General features: G+C 50.2%; 1 protein-coding gene across 1 annotated transcript in view; it reads right to left on the bottom strand.

Annotated features, from left to right (window-relative positions):
- Positions 1-16,789, bottom strand: part of LOC146833563 (cytochrome P450 2D15-like) — a 489,075-nt gene extending 472,286 nt beyond the window's left edge. Inside the window, exon 1 of the mRNA XM_085601418.1 lies at positions 15,907-16,789. Within this exon, the coding sequence (XP_085457544.1) occupies positions 15,907-16,116 (210 nt within the window). The 5' untranslated portion in view covers positions 16,117-16,789. The remainder of the gene's footprint in view (positions 1-15,906) is intronic.
- Between the last annotated feature and the right edge of the window lie 5,421 nt (positions 16,790-22,210).

Below are 22,210 nucleotides of genomic sequence, written 5' to 3'. Positions count from 1 at the left end.
AGCAGATAGTGTAGAGGTTGTCATTTTAAATGCTGAAAGATCACTCTGAAGAGTGAGAGTTTTTCAGCTGATAAAGGAATGGATCAGTGACAGCCAGGATTCAGCACGAAAATGTATCCTGGGGCTTGGTTGCAATTTTTTCATAATGGGCTGGTAAGGAGGAAAAATGGTCAGAGATTTCCAGAAAAAATAAGGGATGTTTTAGCAGGATTTTTGGCAAACGTTCTTGAGAAACGACTTTGCCCAGTAACAATTTCAAGTAATTGATGTAGGATAACATTTTACAGTGTATACTGTTGCACCTGGAAGCTGACAATTGTTGAAATGGGACATATGAAAATGAAATGAAATTAGGATTTCTAAAGCGCAGTACTACCCGTAGGTGTCTAGGTGATAATCAAAGGCTGAATCAGGGAAATGTGCTGTTCAAACACCTGTGAAACTTGATGCCAAATGAACTTTAAAAATTAATATAAGGTGTGTTATTGGGGGAATGTGGGATGAATCGAAGGTATTAATGATTATGGTGTGCATTTTTATGGATGCTCTTTGGGCAATTTGTAGGGAGAAGAAACATTATTTCAGAGTTAGATGATGGGTGATGTATAAGTTAGTGAAAGATGGGAGATTGGTTGTAATGATCAAAGACAAGTCAGACCAGTAAGGTCACTTAGTTGGAAGCGATGGGAGAGCTATATTTGTGTCTCTCAGAGTCATCATTGGAATTGTTGTTACTACTAAGAAAGTTACTGAAGAAGCTGGGGACTGTGGGGAAGAGACTGGGGAACTGTTCCTTGGGGGGTAAGGGCTGCAGCAGAGGCATCAGGGATAGGGCTGAATATTGACTCCCTGATGGAAGAGATTTTTCAATAGATTTTTCAAGGAAATTTGTATTATTCCCAAAGCTTGTTTTTCTACCCAAATACTGCTTGAAGAAACTTAAAGGGCCATGTAGCTGAAGTTTGAATATAGGGTTTTATTGGCTAAGAGGATAACAGAGTAGGCTTAAAATGACCATATGGAAAACAAGTAAGACGCATCAATAAATTAACAGTGCACACGATGAGAAAGGCGTTATGTGAAGGCAGAAATTGATGCCAAAAATGGTGTGAAAGGAAAAGGAGGTTATCTTAAATCTGCTCATCAGTCTTACCAGGGACGATGATTTTGGTAACGTGAACTTGGGAAAAGACAAAAAGAAACATAAGGGATGTAAAATCCTTACCGGTGCAAGGCAACACAATCCTCCACATCAGGGATATAAAGTGACATTTTCAGTGGGACTAACCTTGTCCCTGTATTCTGCCTGCACTCCAAAGTGGTAGGCCTGAACTTGTGACTGTGTGCCCCTCCGGTAAAACCAGATAATCGCAGTTGGCGCTTTGCGCTTTTAGGTGCTCTATTTACATTAAAACTTTGAAATTGCAAATCTCCAGTTTTACCGATTGGATTTTGTCATTTTGGTGTCAAATATGTTATTGAATTTTATTCTATTTTTCTAAATTGGTATGGGATTTGTTTGCGTTGTGTTTTCACTTTATGGCTGTTTTGTGCTGCATAAACACTTTACACATTGCTCCTAAGTTATGCCTGACTGCTTTTGCTTCAAGTTACCAGAGGGTTAAGCACAGTTTAATTTAGTGACTGTTTGTGGTTCATCCTGACAAGTATTATGCCTGTTCTTGAGATGGGTTCACACCCTATTAAACCAACAACTCAATTCCTCACACACCCATAACATAAATGGTTAGGAACATGCACTAGGCATTTATTTTTTTTGTTCCAAGTTCAACTTGAACCAAGGAGTTCCTTGTTTCGTTGCCAACAGCCTTTGCAAGAAACTAATCTCTGATATGTATTCTGTTTTACGATTGAAGCCTGGCTAACACAGGAGGCAACGCCCTTGGCCTTCACATGCTTTAGAATTACACAACTCTAATGATGCTGACACAGTCAGATTGATAATTGTTTTTGAAAATCTGAAGCCTGAGCTGTAATGAAACCTTTTGCATTGTGGCACCTTGGTCCCCCAAGTACCTGTGAATACAAATATTATGCTGAAGTAACCAAAGAATGGGAGAAGTGTGAGACTAACTCTGTTAAAAACAAAGGGGCTGGTTCAGAGATCAGCAGAGAGAAGGGTGAGAAAATTGATGGCAATTGAAATGTTAAGGTTCATATAAAGCGTCTTACTAGACTCATGGTGGAATACACTGAAAATGGTGTTGTTCAGGGTGTACTTATCATGGGTGTTCTTTGGGGCATTAAAAGGCAGAAGAGGGATTTTTGCAGTGTTTGATGTGGGGTGATGGATAAGTTGGTTAAAGAAGGGGGATGACTTATACTAACCTGGCCACCCGTTTACTTGTCCTGCATGACTGGTTCAATGGCTGCTTGTCTGACCCGGCATACAGAGTCGAACTGGAGGAGTCGGGGCTTTCTCAGACTCAGGCGACGCTATACGGAGACCCAATACCTAGTGCACTGCCCACAGTGACCCGGGCGGTCTTACTCGCCTGGAGATCCACGTTGTGCCACACACAATGGGGCACTAAACTCACGCAGCAGACTCCCCTGTGGCATGGTGTCTGGCTCAGGGAAGTGGGGACGTTAGAAGGTTTCAGAAAGTTGGACCTAATTGGTATATCACAGCTGGGTGATGTATAGAAGGGAGACCACCTACGGTCTTTTCAAGAGTTAGAGACCACTTACTTCCTGCATCCGACACAATTTTACAAATACCTGCAACTTCGCCATGCTCTCACCTCACATGTGCCCGCAGGCACATTACTTACAGAATTCAACCCCCTAGAAGGCCAAATCATGATGGGGAATCTGGGGAAGGAGCGGGATTTCGAGGATTTACCAGTCACTGATCAACCACGGCCCAGTCACACTCGACCCTCTTAGACACTGATGGGAAGCATGGTTGGGCCCCCAGGCAGACAAGGTCTGGAGAGACGCCCTGATGGCTCCAAAAACCACTACCATTTCAGCCAGACTCCATATGGTCCAGCTGTACTATCTCCACTGTGCATATCTCACCCTGAGTCGCCTCCATCGAGCAGGGCTGCTGGACACCCCGGCCTGTACAAACTGTGGGCTGGAACTGGCAGATTTCTACCATATGGTATGGGGGTGTGCTCATCTCACTCCGTACTGGGAGACACTAGTGTACGAGCTGACTGACACCCGGGGCTGGGAGGTACTACGCAGCCCCCTGTATCTGCTCCTGGGAGTCATGGATGGTCTAGACAGGTCCCGGGTGGACAAGCTCTTCCTGTGGACAGCCATTATGGTGGCCAAACAAGACATTGCGGCTGCATGGAAAGACCCCTCCCCACCCAGCGTAGTAAAATGGCGCAAAGGCATAGATTGGTGTGCCACACAAGAAAAGCCACTGTATGAGGCCAGGGGGTGCCCTGTCAAACATGGTCGGTGTGGGCAAATGGTTGGGTCTGGTAATGTAGAGAGAATGAGCCGTGGTGCGAGATAGTCACGATTGTGTAGGTTATATTGTGTATTACATGCTAATAAATGTGACATGATATTAATGCATTATGCTCCAAAAGGAATTGAACAGTGCTGTATTTTTTCTGTCACCAAAATTTCAAGAAAATTGGTTATCAAAAAAACAAGCATTGAGAATGCATTAGGTCAAGCCTTTGATTAAGTTAAAGCCCTTTCCTTTGCTAATGGTATTGTATAGAAATTTTAGCTTTGCTAATGGTACTGTATAAACATTGTGGTCACCTCTTTGAAAACCTTAATCTCTAGTACGCGCCCTGGTGTGGAAGTGTTCAACACGTGTGTTGAGGTGCACACGCCCTGGTGTATGGGTCTATTTCTGGCTATTTTGTGGCAGTGTCTTGCTGATTCTGAAGACTGCACGTGAGGGGCAGGGCACTTGACTCCCACAGCTGTAGGTTGGTGCTTTAATGACTGCCATGATGAAGGCCCCCCACGCCCATCCGGCTGTACTCTAGTACCGGATGGGCATTGGTGCCAGCTGGGTGTAACCTATAAACCTATTATTCATTATATACTGTGAAACGTGCTGGGGGGGGGGTCCTGTTTGGAAGGAAGTGAGCTTTTCTGTGGGCTTGAGCCATGTGTTTGTCCACGCCAACCAGACAGAAACCGTCCCAAAAGAGGGACGTGTTCAGGAGAGAATAGGTGTCTTTTGATTGCTTGCATAAGGGAGAGCGTTGCAACAGTTTCATGGCCCTTACCCTCTTACCCCCACCTGCTGAAGCTAAAACATGCATGTGAGGGTTGAAGGATATCCTCTTCTCCCACCAGGGCACACTGGTGATGCCTCCATACTCTGAAAGCTTTTGCAGTGACCTGGGGAGGTCCCAGCTCCTTGTCTCTTTGGAACAATCCATTCCCCATCAGAATGGAGGCGGTGCTGCCCTGGAGTAGGTAAACAACGCAGGACTAGTCGGGAAGGTGTGAAAACTGCGGCAAACCAGTCGCCCCATGCACCGAGGAACCTCCGAGTCCTTTCAAGTGAAAACCTCGTTCAGCTGAAGAGTGGGAATCCGTGACCTCGGAATCACTCAAATCACCTGCCCCCACAAACGGAAAAGGGCCACTGCTCCCAACAGGCAAGTCTTGTTCCCAGAGCCACATATGGCAGCATCTTAACGTTTCACTTTCCATAAACCTCGTTCCAAAATGCACAAATAGACAGCAGGGTTTTGCGCTTCTTTTCCCGTGATGTACACACAGCCCCAGCGCCACATGGGAATTTACTCAAGACCCTCTCCATCATTGCCCCCCTCCTGGCAGGAGCGGCCCTGGGCGGCACAGATGAACAGATCAGAGCGGTTCCTGGTCAGGTCTTTCAGAATGGATGTGTCTGGTTTCCTTCAGAGATTAGATTAAAGGTGCGAGTGCCCCGATAACAAGTGTGACCTGTTGTTGAAAGGCTGCTTGAATCTGTTGTAACCAGTCACCTGGGTAACAGAAGTTAATCTGCAGGGGGACTAGAGATTGCTCTGAATAAACCTAGAATGCTAGAATTCAAAGAATAACTTTTGGACCCCACCGACGGCATGGGCCCGGTGAACATGTATGGAAAGCAGCCAGGTGTGTCAGCAGAACACACTGTCATCAGACACAACCTAAGTGGCGTTGCTTCTATGCAGTGTGTGTGCAGCAGATGCTGTTACCGATCAGTCACCCTACCTGCACAATACAACATGGGGTGTGGAATTTATTGTGGGTATGTGCTGGCACTGCTGTGAGGCGCAAAGCAACCTTCAGTAAACAGAAAATACTTCAGCTCCTTTCATAATGAGGAAGAGGATTCATTTTTGTGAGGCTTTTGGTGCGATTGCTCTAAATTTTGGGTTATTGATAGAAATCCTAAAATGCATGAAGTTCACAGAGGTATGTGTTACAGATAGTTATCGTTGATTTTGGTTGCTTCACTGAGGGGAAACATGGCTAGTAGTGATCAAATGTAGATTTGTGAGTCTCTGTAGGCAGTAGTCACATGTGTATACCAGAACACCGGTAATGAACCGCTGGAGGTTGCAAAGATGCTCAGAAATGCTGAGGATGCTAAGCCGGGTCTGAGGGTCTCCCTATGGGTTCCCCTTGGTCCTCAAGCTTGAGGGCCACTTTGGCCTGAGGGTTGGTCTGCTATAAGTCTGGGTGAAGTCCAGCACAAGGCCTGTTTCCACTGGTCTACTGGTCTCTGGTTATAGCAAAACCAGTAGTTTCCTTTGGTTAAAGATAACTTCTTTGCTTGGTGACCAAATGGAACAGGGAACAGCAGAGGTGTTCTTCTTTGGTCCTCTCTCAAGTACACACATGATTTGAGGTCTGGGTGCCAAGGGTGCCACTTTTCTGCCCACTATTAGACTAAGGGGATATGTTATGTTATGTTAATCGCACTCATAGAGGGCACGGTTACCCTGGGGTGTCCTGGTGCTAAGCACTGCCTACTAGGGAGCGTGAAGGAGTATGCTACTGGGTAAAGAGCCATGTTTTCAACCCCTTCCTAAAGGAGAGGAGATCCGAGGCATTCCTAAGATAGACGGGGAGATCGTTCCAAGCCTTTGAAGAGCAGGTGATAAAACTCCTGCCTCTCCAATAGACTTTTTTAAATGAGGGGACCAGAACTTGTTTTGCTCCTGCTGAACGCAGCATTCTTTCTGGGACGTACCACTGACATTTTCGCCTCAGGAAATCAGGTCCTATTCCGTTGATAGCATTAAAGACAGTACAAACTGTTTAAAGCGTACTCTTTGTTTGACCGGGAGCCAGTGGAGTTGCTTAAGTTCCTCCTTTACGGAAAGAAATTTCAGAGTCCCTGACAGCAGTTTGGCCGCTGCATTCTGAGCAAGTTGAAGCCTATTGATATGATGCTTTTGGGCATTCAGATATAGGCCATTACAGTAATTAAGGCGTGACATTATGAGAGCTGTGACCACTGTCTTGAGGCTGTTTTCAGTAAGGAAAACTTGATTTTCCTTATGATTCTGAGGGCCAAAAAGCAGTCCGAGATCACCATACTTATTTGGCCACCCGGGGTAAGTTTATTGTCCACCAACACCCCCAGATTCTTAGCTTTTTTTGTGGGTGTGGGACACAGTTCCCACGTCTTCCGGCCACCAGTCAGGTGTCCACACATGTGGATTGTTCCCAAATATTATGACCTCGGTTTTACTGGAGTTTAGTTTTAAACAGTTGGAGGACATCCATCCAGAGATGGCGACCATACAATTGTGGAAACGTGCCCCTGTTTCCCTTTCAGCCTCCTCTCTCAGTGACAACACTATTTGAGTGTCGTCGGTGTATGAGGTGAGTTGGAAACCAAAGTATCTTATCACTCCTGCCAGGGGTGAAACATAAACATTGAAAAGCGTCAGGCTGAGGGACGAGCCCTGTGGCAACCCACATGGGAGGGAAATAGCTTTGACATATTGCTGTCCAAATCCACAGTTTGCATTCTGTTGGATAGAAATTACTGCAGGAGTTTCCAGGCTAGTCCTTTTATTCCTGCGTAGGACAGCCAGTCCATCAACACCTCATTATGGACCGTGTCGAAGGCCGCGGACAGATCCAGCAGGATTAGGGCCAACTCTGTGCTGTGATCTGTTCTAAACCCATATTGGGACGGGTCAAGTATCTTGTTAGATTGAAGGAACGCACTGAGTTGGATGTTCATGGCTTTTTCCGTGACTTTGGCGGGGAGCGGAAGCCGTGAGATATGGTGACTAACTAACCAATTGGCTACCAGGTCCCCTCCCACCGGATGATGACTTTCTGTGAAGTATGGAATCCAGCTAGTCCAGAATACACAATTTGGCCCACTCCCAACATGGCATAACCCTCCTTCAGTGTTTAGGGTTACCTAGTCAAACCTAGAGTTGTAGCTACACAGGGGCTACACTCCCCATGAAAACACAGTTTCACAGCAGCTTCTCCCTCTCTGTCTGAGACACCAGCCTGCCTGCCTAAACAAAAACAAGCAGCCCCTCCTTAGTGGACCACCATTTGCCCTTCAAAAGTGGCTTCCACCTTGAAGTTCGCCTTTTGGTCTCACACCTACTTTGGCTGTCCTGCCAGGAGGAGGTCACACCTCCTCCCTCGGAGGTCCTTTGTTCCTCTTCCTAAGATTTGTTCTCACCTCTACCCAGGAGGGCAAGTTACCTCAAGCATAGCAGCTGTGTGCAACCAAAAACGGCTACTGGAAACTTTGGGCAACAAAGTGACCACTTTTCAAAGCTGCCATCTGTGAAATAGATACACTAATTCGACTGACTAGAGCAACAAGTTGGGTTTCATGCAATTATTCTTCTGATACCTTAGAGTACCATGTCTAGTAGTCCCATTTGGAAGCTAGCACTGCAGAGTTGTCGGGGTGTTACTCCATACTGGCCAATGAGGCTGCTAGCCTTGCCACAGTAAAAACAGCAATGCTTGTTTTTTACAGTCAGGACATGTAAAGTTAATAAAACACATGTCCTTCTTTTTAATATAATGCACCCTGTCTTTAGGGCTCAGTAGGCCTGACTTAGGGGTGACCTATAGATATTAAAAAGGAAGGTTTGGGCTTTGCCATTGGTTTAAATGGCCAAGTCAAGTAAGCAGTTTAAAAATCATTCTGCCAGTCTGCAATGGCTCTGCCACACTTGTGGCACAAGAGGTGCAGGAGTCTATGTGAGGCTCTTGACTTACAGGCCCTTAGTACACCTGGTACCATATACTAAGGGATTAAAAGTAAGTAAACATATGCTAAGTGTGGGTGAGCCAATTAGACATATACCTTTTAAGGGTCAGAGGACTGGCACTGTGTTCTGATTGGCAGGACTCGGTGCATTTGCATTGTTGAAAAATCAGCAGCACCAGCCCAAAATTATGGGGATTATCAAGCATTTCCTAACAAGGCAGCATACATGATTTTGCCTGTTGGAAGTGAAGTTGTAACGGTGTATGTATCAATGTACCTATTATTTCAGGAACCCCCTTGTTCCCAGTCAAGAGGTATTGTATTAAATGTTCCTGTGAATTTTTCTGCTATTTCATTTAACACCTTAGAGGAGGGAGGGCTCACCAGATGGAGAAATGTACCCCAGTTAGTAACCACAATTGTTTTTTTTTTCCTTGCAGGATTAAAATGGGGGTACAAGTACTGGTACCAAAGTTTTTCAGGGACTCATGTGTTTAAGTCTGCTACACCTCAAAGAAGGGGCGGGTATCCGTTCCTTTTCTCAATGCAGGAGCCCAATGCCGTATCCGGCCCAAAGGGGCAAAAGCCACTGGAGGCCTAAGACTGGTTAAAATAGGTTGAGAAAAGGAGGAGGAACAGTAGGCTCAGGATGATACAGTTCTATCAACAGGTCTAGAAGAAGAAAGAAAGACTAGCATGTCTAGGACAGTTAATTAAGAGCACTAGGTCAAAAAGTGATTGATTTAGTCGGTAGCTGGAAGTGGAAAGCCATGACTATAATGACTATAATGACTATAATGACAGGTGCGCTTGAAGGGGGTTGGGTCATTAATCCCAAGAGGGTGGCACTTTTTGAAGGAAAGGGTGGTTTTGGACTTTTGCTCCAGTCATGGACTGACATGTGCACTGACTGACCTTTACAGAACCTTATGTTTTTCAGTGGCCTCTTAGTGCATATTCTTTATGCACTAGTCACCTGTGAAGAGCCACCGAAAAGCTGGATTTCACCCTTACAAAAATGCTTGGAAGCAGCAAACATTCGCTCCACACCACTGAAATTTACGTGGCCTGGACTTTTATGTCAGAATTAATGATTTTGCCAGTGTCCAGGTTCTAACATTAACTTGTTTTCAATACTTGTGAAGACATGCATACCCCTGCCCTTGATTGTCTTGGCACTAACTCAGAGAAATAGTGGTTAAAATGTATTTACTTTATGCCCCGTGGGTGCATAAAACAAGCACTTGGGTCTGCACTGTGCTGGAAAAGTCTGTCATGATATGGCCCTTGGTGCTGTCTCCTCCTACTGTTTTTTCTCCAATATGCTTTCTCACCTCCACAAATTAAAAATATCCCAGTCCTTCTTTCCTAAGTACATTCATAATTGTTTTCTTTTCTGTCCCTCTCTCACGGCCTTCCCTCTTTTAGAAATATCCTTGTTCCAAGTGTCAACAAGTCACGTGTGACAACTTCAACTAGTCTTTCTTATTTTTAGGTCTCGCCCAAAGCAGCATATATGCTCACTGTTGCAAGACATATTGTTATCTGACAGTGGCCTTAGAGCCCACCCACTATTTACCATTTGTTCGCTTCAGTGTCACTCTTATATCCTTGCTTCTTATTTGTCAGCTTCCAAAGGATTTCTGTCCTCGTCTTGTCTTTGTCCCTCCCCTGGAGCATTGGCTTGTATGCCGCCACTGCTCATTTTTCAGGCCCTACTTGTTTAAGCACTCAACAAGAGTATTTGTGTGTTTTCAGCTGTCTCCCTTGTGTACTTCTACCCCCCCCCCTCTGTGTTCTACTTTTTTGCCATCTCTCAGTTGACATTCTTACTTCCTTCCTGTCAAATTTCTCTTGCTGGTCTTGCTTTTCCACCACCTCTTTCTCCGTCTGATCCTCATGCCCCGCCAACACACCCTCCATTGAGTGAGCACTGCGCCTTTCAGTAGGCCTGGTCACCCCCCTGACTCCTGCCGCTACCTGCCCCTGCTCCTGCCGCCGCCGCTGACACCCCTGATCCCGAGCGACCCAGCCACAGCTGAGCCGCCCGGCCGCCAGTTTTCCCGCCGCTGACCACTGCGGACACGCCCACCACCAGCCCATTGGCCGCCCCGCTCCCGCCAACCCAGCGGACCCGCCCTCCCGTCCCCCTACTTAAGGAGCTCGCCGAGTGTACTCGGGAGTGACCACTGCGCCTTTCAGTAGGCCTGGTCACCCCCCTGACTCCTGCCGCTACCTGCCCCTGCTCCTGCCGCCGCCGCTGACACCCCTGATCCCGAGCGACCCAGCCACAGCTGACCCGCCCGGCCGCCAGTTTTCCCGCCGCTGACCACTGCGGACACGCCCACCACCAGCCCATTGGCCGCCCCGCTCCCGCCAACCCAGCGGACCCGCCCTCCCGTCCCCCTACCTATGACGCCCCCGGAGCGACCGCGCAGCGGACGCACGCAGCGGGAGCGCCGATTGAGCGCCGAAGGTGCGCCAAAGGTAAGCCCGTCTGCGCCCATCCGTGCCTGGCCCGCGCCCAGCGCCTGAACCCCTGGCCCCCGAGGACCCCAGCCCACCCGCCAGACGTACGACGCCGCCATCCTCAACGCACTCAACACCGGCCGAACCCCGGGATGCCACCAAGCCACCCCGAGACGCACCCACGGACCCTTCAGCTGCCTCGCCTGCAAGTACACCTGCATCCGGACCTGCCCCGCACCAGCACCCGCCAAGCCGAACACCAGCAGCAACCACCTCAAGTGCATCCTGCTCAACACCCGCTCCGTCCACAGACACGCCATCGAACTCTGGAACCTCCTCGACACCACATCTCCAGACGTTGCCTTCCTCACGGAAACCTGGATGAACGACTCCTCAGCGCCCGACATCGCCATCGCCATCCCAGAGGGATACAAGATCACCCGGAGAGACCGCGACAACCAGACTGGAGGAGGCATCGCCATCGTCCACAAGAACACCATCCGCATCACGACCAACACCGACGACACCCTGACTACCGCCGAACACCTACACTTCCAGATCCACACCGACCCCAAGACCACCCTCAGAGGCACCCTGATCTACCGACCCCCGGGACCACGCACAACATTCAGCGAAGACATCGCCGACTTCATCAGCCCGCACGCCCTCCCCTCCGCTGACTACATCCTCCTGGGGGACATCAACTTCCACCTGGAGAACAACAACGACCGCAACACCACCACCCTGCTTGACAACCTCGCCAACCTCGGACTCAAGCAGCTGGTGTCCACCCCCACCCACCTCGCCGGACACACACTCAACGCCGTCCTCTCATCCAGCAAAGACATCGCCTTCAGCCACGCCACGGGACTCCACTGGACGGACCACAGCTGCGTCCACTTCACCTTCAGAAGAACCACGATCCACCACCACCAGCAACAGGAGGCTCGAAGAAGCTGGAACAAGATCACAGCCGACCAGCTCGCCGCCCCCCTGAGACAGCACCCTCCAGCCAGCTCAGCGAACCCTAGCCAGGCCGCCGACAACCTCACGAAGTGGATCAGCACCTGCGCGGACGAACTCGCCCCACTGAGGACCCCGCCCAACAGACCCGGCAGCAAGAAGGCCCCATGGTTCACCGACGAACTCAAGAGCTCCAAGAAGAACTGCCGAGCCCTCGAGAAAGCCTGGAGAAGGGAGCCAACACCGGACAACATGACCACCCTCAAGCTCGCCACCCGGAAGCACCATCAACTAATCCACGCCACCAAGAAAACTGCATTCAAGGACCGGCTGGACAACAACGCACACAACTGCAAGGAACTCTTCAACATCGTGAAAGAGCTCTCCAACCCCAACGCCGGAAACAACGACATCACCCCATCGCAAGACCTCTGCAACTCCCTCGCCTCCTACTTCCACAACAAGATCGCTGACATACACAACAGCTTCATCCCACAAACAACGCCCCCCACGACCGCACCAACGCCCCCCACCACCACCCTCAGGGACTGGACCCCGATCAACACAGAAGACACCATCCACACGATGAACTCTATCCACTCCGGATCTCCGACCGACCCCTGCCCTCACCACGTATTCAACAAGGCCGACGCAGTCATCGCACCCCACCTGCGAGACATCATCAACACCTCCTTCGACACCGCCACCTTCCCTGAGAGCTGGAAGCACACCGAACTCAGCGCTCTACTAAAGAAACCAACAGCGGACCCCACCAAACTCAAGAATTACCGCCCCATCTCGCTCCTCCCGTTTCCAGCCAAAGTCATCGAGAAGACCATCAACAAGCAGCTGGCCGCCTTCCTCGAGACAAATGGATCCCTCGACCCTTCACAGTCTGGCTTCCGAGCCAACCACAGCACCGAGACCGCCCTCATCGCTGCCACCGATGACATCCGAGCCCTGCTGGACAACGGAGAAACAGCGGCCCTCATCCTCCTAGACCTCTCCGCGGCATTCGACACTGTCTGCCACCGCACCCTAGTGCAGCGCCTCAGCAACGTCGGAATCCAGGAGAAGGCACTGGAATGGATCATCTTCTTCCTCGACGGAAGGACACAGAGAGTCCGCCTACCACCGTACAAGTCAGAGGCCACCGAAATCATCTGCGGCGTCCCCCAAGGATCCTCACTCAGCCCCACCCTCTTCAACGTCTACATGAGCCCCCTTGCGGCCATCGCACGCCAACACAACCTCAACATCATCTCCTACGCCGAAGACACCCAGCTGATCCTCTCCCTGACCAACGACCCCGCCGCCGCCAGAGCCAACCTCCACGAAGGGATGAAAGACGTAGCCATGTGGATGATGACCAGCCGCCTGAAACTGAACTCAGACAAGACGGAAGTCCTCATCCTGGGCTCCTCGCCCTCCGCCTGGGACGACTCCTGGTGGCCCCCCGCCCTGGGCACCGCACCCAAACCGACAGACCACGCACGAAACCTGGGCTTCATCCTGGACTCCTCCCTCTCCATGACCAGACAAGTCAACGCCGTCTCCTCGTCCTGTTTCAACATCCTGCGCATGCTACGGAAGATCTTCCGGTGGATCCCCACCGAGACCAGGAAGACGGTCACCCAGGCCCTTGTCACCAGCCGACTGGACTACGGCAACGCCCTCTACGCCGGAACCACCGCCAAGCTCCAGAAGAGACTCCAGCGGATACAGAACGCCTCAGCCAGACTCATCCTCGACGTCCCCCGAAGCAGCCACATCTCTGGACATCTGAGAGACCTGCACTGGCTCCCCGTCAACAAGAGAATCACCTTCCGTCTCCTCACCCACGCACACAAAGCCCTACACGACCAAGGCCCGAGCTACCTCAACAACCGCCTCAACTTCTACGCTCCCAAACGCCATCTCCGATCAGCCAGCCACGCCCTCGCCGCCGTCCCCCGCATCCGAAGAGCGACAACAGGAGGAAGGTCCTTCTCCTACCTGGCCGCCAAGTCCTGGAACTCCCTCCCGACCGACCTGCGCCTGACCCAAGACCACCTCTCCTTCAAGAAGAAGCTCAAGACCTGGCTGTTCGAGCAGTAGTGGCACCCCCCCCCCCCCCCTAGCGCCGTGAGACCCTCCGGGTGAGTAGTGCGCTTTATAAATGGCTTGATTGATTGATTGATTGTTGGCATGCTTGCCCAGCCCCTTCCGCCCACCCTCCGTTGTTCATGTGTTTCCCCAACCCCTCCTGCCTGCCGTTGTCTGTGTGCTTTCCATTCCCTCTTGCCTCTCCTCTATTGTCCGTGTGGCTCCCCAGCCCTGCCCGCCCAACCCCCTCAGGTGTGAGCTTGCTGTCCCATCCCCTCCCGAAAACCCTTCATTGTCAGCCTCCTGCCCAGCCCTTCCCCCCAACCGCCATTGTCAGCTTTCTCTTCCATAATCCGTTGTCATCTTGCTCTCACTCAATCAATCAAGCAATCATGGCATTTGTAAAGCACACTACATACCCGCGAGGGTCTCAGGGCCTTGGGGGGGGGGAGGGGGGAAGTTGCTACTGTTCGAAGAGCCAGGTCTTGAGAAGTCTTCTGAAGGTCAGAAGGTCTTCGGTCTGCCGCAGGCGGATGGGGAGGGTGTTCCATGTCTTGGCGGCGAGGTGAGAGAATGATCTGCCGCCGCCGGTCACTCTTCGGATGCGGGGGACGGTGGCGAGGTCGGGGTCTGCGGAGCGGAGCTGGCGGGTGGGGGAGAGAGTCGGCTGTTGAGGTACGTTGGTCGGGTGTTGTGGAGTGCCTTGTGTGCGTGGGTGAGGAGTTTGAAGGTTATCCTCTTGTTGACAGGGAGCCAGTGTGGGTCTCTCAAGTGGGGTGGGATGTGGCTGCGGCGAGAGTTGTCAAGAATCAGGCGTGCGGAGGCGTTCTCTCACATCCCCACCCATCCCCTATTGTCATCTTACCTCCCCATTTCCCCCGTCACACCCTCCATTGTCAAGATGTTCTCCCTCCCTCTGAGCTTGCTTCCCCAGCCCCTCCTGCATTACCAGCTTGCTGCCTCAGTCCCTCGTGCCCACCCTCCATTATTAGATTACTCATCCAGCCCCTTACACCCACCCACTCTCCATCAACAGCTTGCTCTCCCAATCACTCCTGCCCACCCGCCATTATCATCTTAGTTACCCAGCTCCTCCCACCCACCCTCTGTTGCCAGCTTGCTCTCCCAGTCTCTCCCGGCCATCCGCCATTATCAGCTTACCCAGCTCCTCCCACCCTCTCAGTCCCTCTGGCCCACCCTCGATTGTCAGCTTACTTACCCGGCCCTTCCTGCCTACCCTGCGTTGTCAGGCTGCTTTACCTGCCGCCCCTCAGCTTGTTTCCGCAGCCCTTTCTGCTCAATGCCAACTGCTTCCTCAGCCCCTTCCCCCGACCCTCTGTTGTCAGATTGCTCTCCCAGCCCCCTGCATAAACCCTTAACTCTCGGCACGTCATGGCTCTTTTTTTAATTATTTATAAAGCCATGCTGCACAGTATGGCTAAAAACCATTGCCAAAGCCAATAGCTCTCTCTAAGGCGAGACCTATTTATTGAGATTATGAACCGAAGCAAAATGTCCCAGAATACAATTTGCTGTGGGGTAGAAAAAAGTCGGTATTAACATAAAAAGTCACAAATGACTTGGAACCGTGTGTTAACTATGTTTTTTTTCAATGCTCTCTACAGCCTCTCTGCCCCTTTCCCACTCTATACGTCCCGAGCTCCTTAAATACCTTTTGGCAACTTTTGGCCCAGCCCGCAATCGATTTTCTCAGGGTAAGGCCACAAAGAAGACGTCAGGACAAGCTCCTCCTTTCAGTCCAAGTTGGTGACAGCTAGTGAGTGATTCTCCGGCACAGGAACACGCACTCCGTGCCATCCTAGTATGTGGTATTTTCTTTCGCGCCGAGTTGTGCCTACAGCGCGCGTGCTGTATGTATTATGGCAGCTGCTGCTTCCTTCCGGAAGCAGCCGTCGGACCTGTGCTTTCATGGAGCACAGACTCATTGTGACGTCATAACACGCTTGTGACGAATTTTCACAGGTGAATTGTGGCGTAATGTTCTTATCACAGGCGCGTCATACCGTCAGAACGAACCTGGCTTAAGAAAAGAAAGTTACACAACTGACAGAGAGGTAGCGCTTCGTTTCGCCCTTCTGCTATAGCTTGCTTGCTATTAATGTTTCTTCTTCCTACTCTTCACTTACAACACATTCAAACAACATGCGTTGGCTGAAAGCGTTCTCTGAAACCAGACTTACCTGATCACAGTATTTGGTGAGACCATTGAAATCCACCTGCAAAATATTCCCAAAGAAGGGCAGGGAGGTGGGTCCGGGTGGGTAGCGGCTCCAACTCCTCCGGCGTTTCATGAAGTCAAGGATCAGCGCAAAGACGCTGAAGAAGAGGGCCAGCATCGCCAGGAAGGTACCAGAGGGCAGGAGGGACCAGGGTGATGAGAGGAGACTCATGCTGGCTACCTCCGATCCGCTACCCAAAAGGACACTTTCTGTCTCTCCTTTCCTCTCTTCTCGCACCGTGTTTTAAATGTCAGTGCCTTTATTACATTTAGCGTCACAATTCCAACACAGTCTGCTCCAGGTCTCCGTCTCTCTCCTTCTCACTTGTCTGCACCAGTGATCGCCCTCAGCCCTCTAGATGTTCTTGCCCCCACCACTTCTAAGCCTTTCTCCCTCTTAGATTGTCCTCTTTAACTCACTTCCACGATTTTATCTTTTCTTCTCACTTTTCCTCGCTCCCCACAATTTTGTACAGTTTCAGCTTTCACCCTCCCCTTCCCTCTTCCTCAGTTAAATCTGGCTTCTTCCTGTTTACATCTTCTCTCTCTCCTCGCCTCTCTAGCCCCACCCCCTAGTTAAATCTGTCTTCTTCCTATTTACCTCTTCTCTTCTCTCTCTCCTCGCCTCTCTTGTCTCCCCCCAGTTTAATGTAGCTTCTTCCTGTTAGCCTCTTCCCTCTCTCCTCGCCTCTCTTGTCTCCTCCCAGTTAAATGTAGCTTGTTCCTATTTACCGCTTCTCTCCTCGCCTCTCTTGTCTCCTCCCAGGTGTATATACTTTCAGCCTCCTCTCGCTCCTGTCCTCGGCTCACCTATTTGTCCTTCCAGTTATACACAGCCTCTACCTGTCCCTCTGCTCTCCTCCCCTTTATTTATCTCTGTGTTTCTGCAGGAACGTGATCTGTTGGACTGATGATTTACTCACCCATTGGCCCTGAAAGGAAAGAAAGAGGTGGGGTGGGTAGTGCAAACCAGCCGAGTCAGTAACAGTTTATCAGCACCTGATGTTGGCGATCCAAGCTGTGACACAGCCAATAAGCAGGGCCACTGGAATTATGCAGCAGGGGAGAGACACATTTTGTGGCAGAGTTGAGAAGTTTATGCAGCAAGGAAGGGCAAGTTACAGAATATATTGTGATAATATTACTTCAATATTTTGTCATTTTTTACACATTAACACTGGGCATTTGTTGCACCTTAATAGTACCAGTTTAACAGCCGATAGCAATAAGCAAAAGAAAGATGACCAGTTCACCTTTACACTGCGCAGCAACACGTGTCACTGCATTTTTAGTAACTCTTGAACCATTTGATGCTAGAAACACACTTTTTTTGTGGTAAAATTTGCAGATTATACAGCAGATAATGGATTATGTGGCAAATGCAGCTAATCTATAACTATGCAAAAAACTCCACACAATTGCATAATTCCAGTGGACCTGTCAATAGGTTTGGCATTTGCATAATGTTTGAACATGTAGACATAGACCACACATGAATGCACATAAGCGGACAGAGCAACACGCCTACGGGTATCAATTCATACACCGAACATCACACTAACAAACAATCTCAAACACAGGGGACAAGTCAATTACGTACCTGTGCACAACTTCCTACAGGTATCCATGCATAATTCAATGCCTGGAGACACCATGCATTAAAAAAAAACTGCTGCTGGACAGGGGCTAAGGGCAGCAGTTATGCCCGGAGTCTGTCCACACACTGCAGCTGTCTTGGGGAGCATCAAATGCCCCCCTCAGAGTGGCGCAACCTCTGCTCCAGCATCTAATTCCCTGACCTCACTCACACAGCAGTCCCACATACTCTCTTCAGCTGCTTTGACCAGACGGAAAATATATGCATTTTTCACCGAAATGGTGAAATACTGCATGATAAAACACCCAATAAATCTGGGTGCAAGCAGATATTGTCTATTTCGGCTTAAAAATGTATAATGGTTGGACTGAGCAACGAAGGTTGCAGCCGATCAACTAACAATGAGGGGCTCTTTATCCAGTCCTAAAAAACCAAAGGGGATGCATGGACTGTCAATAAAAGTCTCAGCCACTGGCAGTCACTTGGATCACAACATAGTCAATTGTTTTTTTCCCTACTATGCTACTTCGGAGAGGGACCTGCCATATACAAATTAGGACCCAGATTTATTAAATAAAAGGCAAAGCGAGTCAAATTTACTGTGTCACGCAGAGCCACCTTGCATGGCTCTGCGTGGCATACTAAATCTGGATACCATAAGGTAGCACAAGCCGCTGCCTTGCGCTACTCTGAGCCGGGCAGGCGTTCCATGGGCAGAGTTTGAGTGTTCCCACACATCCACCCATGCTTTTTGCTCATTGCCAGATTTACTAACACTGGTAAACTTGTGAATGCGTCAAAATGTTATACCTTCCCAGGTTAAGTGTAACGAGAAGGAGTATATTTATTTCTCCTAGTTTTTGAACTCTTTCTGCCTGTGCTGCAGACGGTCCAGTCACTTGTCTTGCTCATGCCAGGTGTACAACACTAAGTGGCCATTAGCATGTCGGGCGGATCGCCACCGCCCGCATGGCGGTGGCGATCCGCCCAACATTTGTGCTCCTCCACATGCCAATTCCCCCCGCCATATTACTATGGTGGGGGGACCCCAGCGGAAGAAAAGACCGTCCGCCGGTTTTCCGCCGGTAGGCAATCCGCCCGATTGCCTACCGGGCGGAAAAGCAGTTAATATGGTGGTGGTGTCTGGTAGACACCGCCATCCATATTATGATGCATGCGGGGTGTTGCCTTTCCGTGGCAGCGTTGGCAGGCACTTTTCGCCATTGGGGTCCGTAGCGGGCCCCCAGGGATTCTGGGGGGTGGGGGGTGCACAGTTCCATGCACAACATGGCAGGCACAGCGCGGTGCCTGCCACGTTGTGCATGGAACTGCACGACATGCCTTTTTGGCATTGCGGTGGGTGGTGCTGAGAGCACCGCCCGCCGCAATGTCAAGAATACAGGATGCGCCCGCCAGTGTGGCGGGCGCATCCTAATGTCACCCACGGGACCCCCGCACCTATGGCGGGCAGTCCCATTCTACGAAAGTATGGCGGGCGGACTTCATCCTAATGATGCCCTTATTGTTTAAACGCTCACCTTTTAATTGCCGACCTGTACAGGCATACCGCCATGATATTATCAGCAACCGTTTGCACATTATATCTCTGTGCGAGCAGCCACTGCTTATTGTCGCATGAACCACACTCACCGCAATGACATTAGTAATACTGCCGCCCTGTCTTCACCCTGGCCACTAGTGACTCACGATCACTTGGGTGACTGCTACATTGGAGTGCATAGTGATAGCCTGCTTTGAGTAACGTACAAAAACTGACATTAAGTCACCTTTCCCATCAGCTACAGAACTGTGCTGCCAATTGATGTGATTCATTACCATCAAGGACCTCACTTCAGTCATTGCTTTTTTTAATCCAACCTACGGTGGACCATACCCTGAAGACATTCCTTTCTTTAATTCGGGTAGGTCCACAGTTAACTTACCATGCTGTTCCTTTTCTTATATCCAACACACCAATCTAAATCCACCCATTTCTAATTGTGCAGGCAGTCCCTTTGTTCACCTTGTCCTGAGGAAGACCCGCTGTGCCTACTAGTCAATCACACACTTCTCTAGGTTGAAATGTTGACATGCTTGTGATAATCATGACCCTACTCCCTCTGCCCCACGTGAAATGGAAATTTAAATCCCAAGCTTTGTGGACATTTATGTACCTAGGGATGGATGTTCTTTGAATGACCAGTTTTAACAATCCGTACAGCACTGTATATGTCTTCTTCATATTTAGCACTTCTCTCGCAATTTTTCATCCTATCACTTGCGTCGTTTGAACAAATGGTATGTTCATGAACTGTGACAGCCTTCTAATGTTTTTTCGACACCATAAAATGTAAACTAATATATTGATTTATCCCTCAATACAACTTTAGATTGATTTAATTTTTGTGTGTGTGTTTTGTCTTTCCTTCTCTTTTCTTGTCATTGATGATTACTGAAAGGTTTGAGTACTGTTTTCTATTTGTTATTATTCAGCAAACCAAGAATCAATTCTGTACCTGTCAGAACCAACATTCTCCACATTTTTGTGCTGCTTTCTGCAGCACACATAGAAATAGGAAAATGCCTCAGAGGATTGTTTTTGTGCAGGGAGGTGCCCCTGCCAGCACCCAAACAATCCTGCCTTTAATGGGGGCACCCTTGCACTGTAGTGCAATGTTGCTTGCGTTGGCATTTGGCAGCCACAAGTGTACCAGCACAGAGAGAGAGCAGGAATGTGCCATATGTATGTAAATATGGTGCATTCCTGCCCTCTCCATTTGATGCAACAAAGCAAGTCATTTTCGTGTTGCATTGCGCAAAATATTAGTAAATCCTAGATTTCGTCTTCCTCCAATAGTAACTGTCCAGCCTGAACTGACATAGCAGGTCCCATCCATACATGAACACAAGCAAATCTCATTCTGGTTTGTCCTCAGTGGGCTCCATCAGTAAGATAGATGCACCTTGAGCATTGGGGAGCAGTGAGTATGAGACTACGAGACCCATGAGTATGCATATCTGTCACACATAGGGCGCCACGTTGAAACACAAAAGTGATGACTGAATGACTGAATGAATGAATGAATGAATGCCTGCAGTTGTGTCAGCCATTCTCAATCACAGAGCTCTTTCCCTGTACTGATAATTCTTATCAGGTGGGTTTGTTCACTTGAAACAAAGACTAAAACTCTCAGACTCCACTATCCTGGAACAGACCAGGAACGGAAGCATGGTAGCACAGCCTTTCAATCCAACTTGCACTGGTGACAGCACTTGTTCAATTTGCCATTTATGTATGTTTATGATATTGACAATTTCACTGACATTTATTTTCATGCTTCTTTGAGGAACATAATGTTTTTGCATTTTGTAATGAAGTAGATAAAAAAAAGCAAATGTTTTACACAATGTTTTAAATTCTCTTTCTATGCTTGGCTATTAGAATAGACTTTAATTAGACGCATCATCCTGACACATATCCTGCCCAAGCTGTCCGTGCATCGACGCTGCGGTGGAAGCGGCGCCCAGTCCCGCAACTGCGGTCCTTCTGGCCCCCGGATTGGCCGAGTTACCTGCGCCGCTCGTGTGGGTCTAAACGAGACCTCAGGCCGGGGCTCGCTTGAAGAGGAGGCGGAGCGGAGAAGCGAGGAAGGCGGGGGCGCTGTCCGGAGGCCCGGCCGGAAAGTGAAACGACAGTTTTTCCGCCCGTTCTCGGCTGGGTGGAGCAGCTGGGAGTCCCGCGCCTCTCTCATGCAGCGGGCGCTGGCCTCGGCTCCCCCCCGGTGGCAGTGGAGAGGCGGGCCCGTGGACTTCGTGAGCCGCGGTGGGACTCGCGAGGCGCCCGTGACTGAGGCGCCTCGAGGAAGAGACCTTGGGGCGCGCTGGATGGGAGCGCTCTCCTGTCAGGGTGATCAATAGCGGACCGCTCCTGTTGCCGGCGGGGATCCGGCAAGAAGACCTGCGGAGCTGCCCGAGGGGCGTGTGGTGCCTGTGGGAGCGAACCACGTGGGTGTGCTGGCCAAGACACTGCGGAGCTGAGAGGGCGAACTGGAGATCCACCCCTGGCGGCATCTGCGGAGTACCCCCTGACGAGGTGATCACAGGTTGGAGGGGCCGGGGGGGTGGCCTGTCTGGCTATTTCCCCAGTTCTGGTATTCACTGAGATGTGGCGCAGAGGGGCTACGGGCGGCGGCTGGCCGTGGTCATCCTTGGTGGTTGTTCAAGGGGCATCGGAGACCTGAGTGGTGAGGCGCCGGGCTCAGCGAGACGTGCGGACCGACGGGCGCTTCGGCGGTGTTGGAGCCGCACTTCAGAGTAGGGTGTGCCCCGGCGCTGGAGAGGAGACACGGGAGCTGGCCGGTGCCATGGGGAGCAGAGTGGAGACCGAAAAGTCCCAGCCCAGGAGTAGTAAAGGTAATAAACAGGTCCAGTCTAAGAAATTGGATCGCTACACACAGCCCAGGGAGCCGTCGGTGGACCAGGGTCAGACTTCGAGAGCCGGGGGGGGTCGGGGGGTCCCCCTCCGGAGCTGACCCTGCAGGACGTAATGACCGCCATAGGAGGGGTCAAATCCTCCCTTGAAAGTAAATTGGAGTCCCTGGAACATAAACTGGACACGGTCTCCATTGAAGTTAACTTGATCAGGGCGGACCTCACCAAAGTTAATGAG

The sequence above is a fragment of the Triturus cristatus genome, chromosome 4_2 (assembly GCF_964204655.1).
Source record: "Triturus cristatus chromosome 4_2, aTriCri1.1, whole genome shotgun sequence".
Lineage (NCBI taxonomy): Eukaryota > Metazoa > Chordata > Amphibia > Caudata > Salamandridae > Triturus > Triturus cristatus.
The sequence above is the reverse complement of the archived record's forward strand: the minus strand, read 5'-3'. Positions and strand labels throughout refer to the sequence as shown.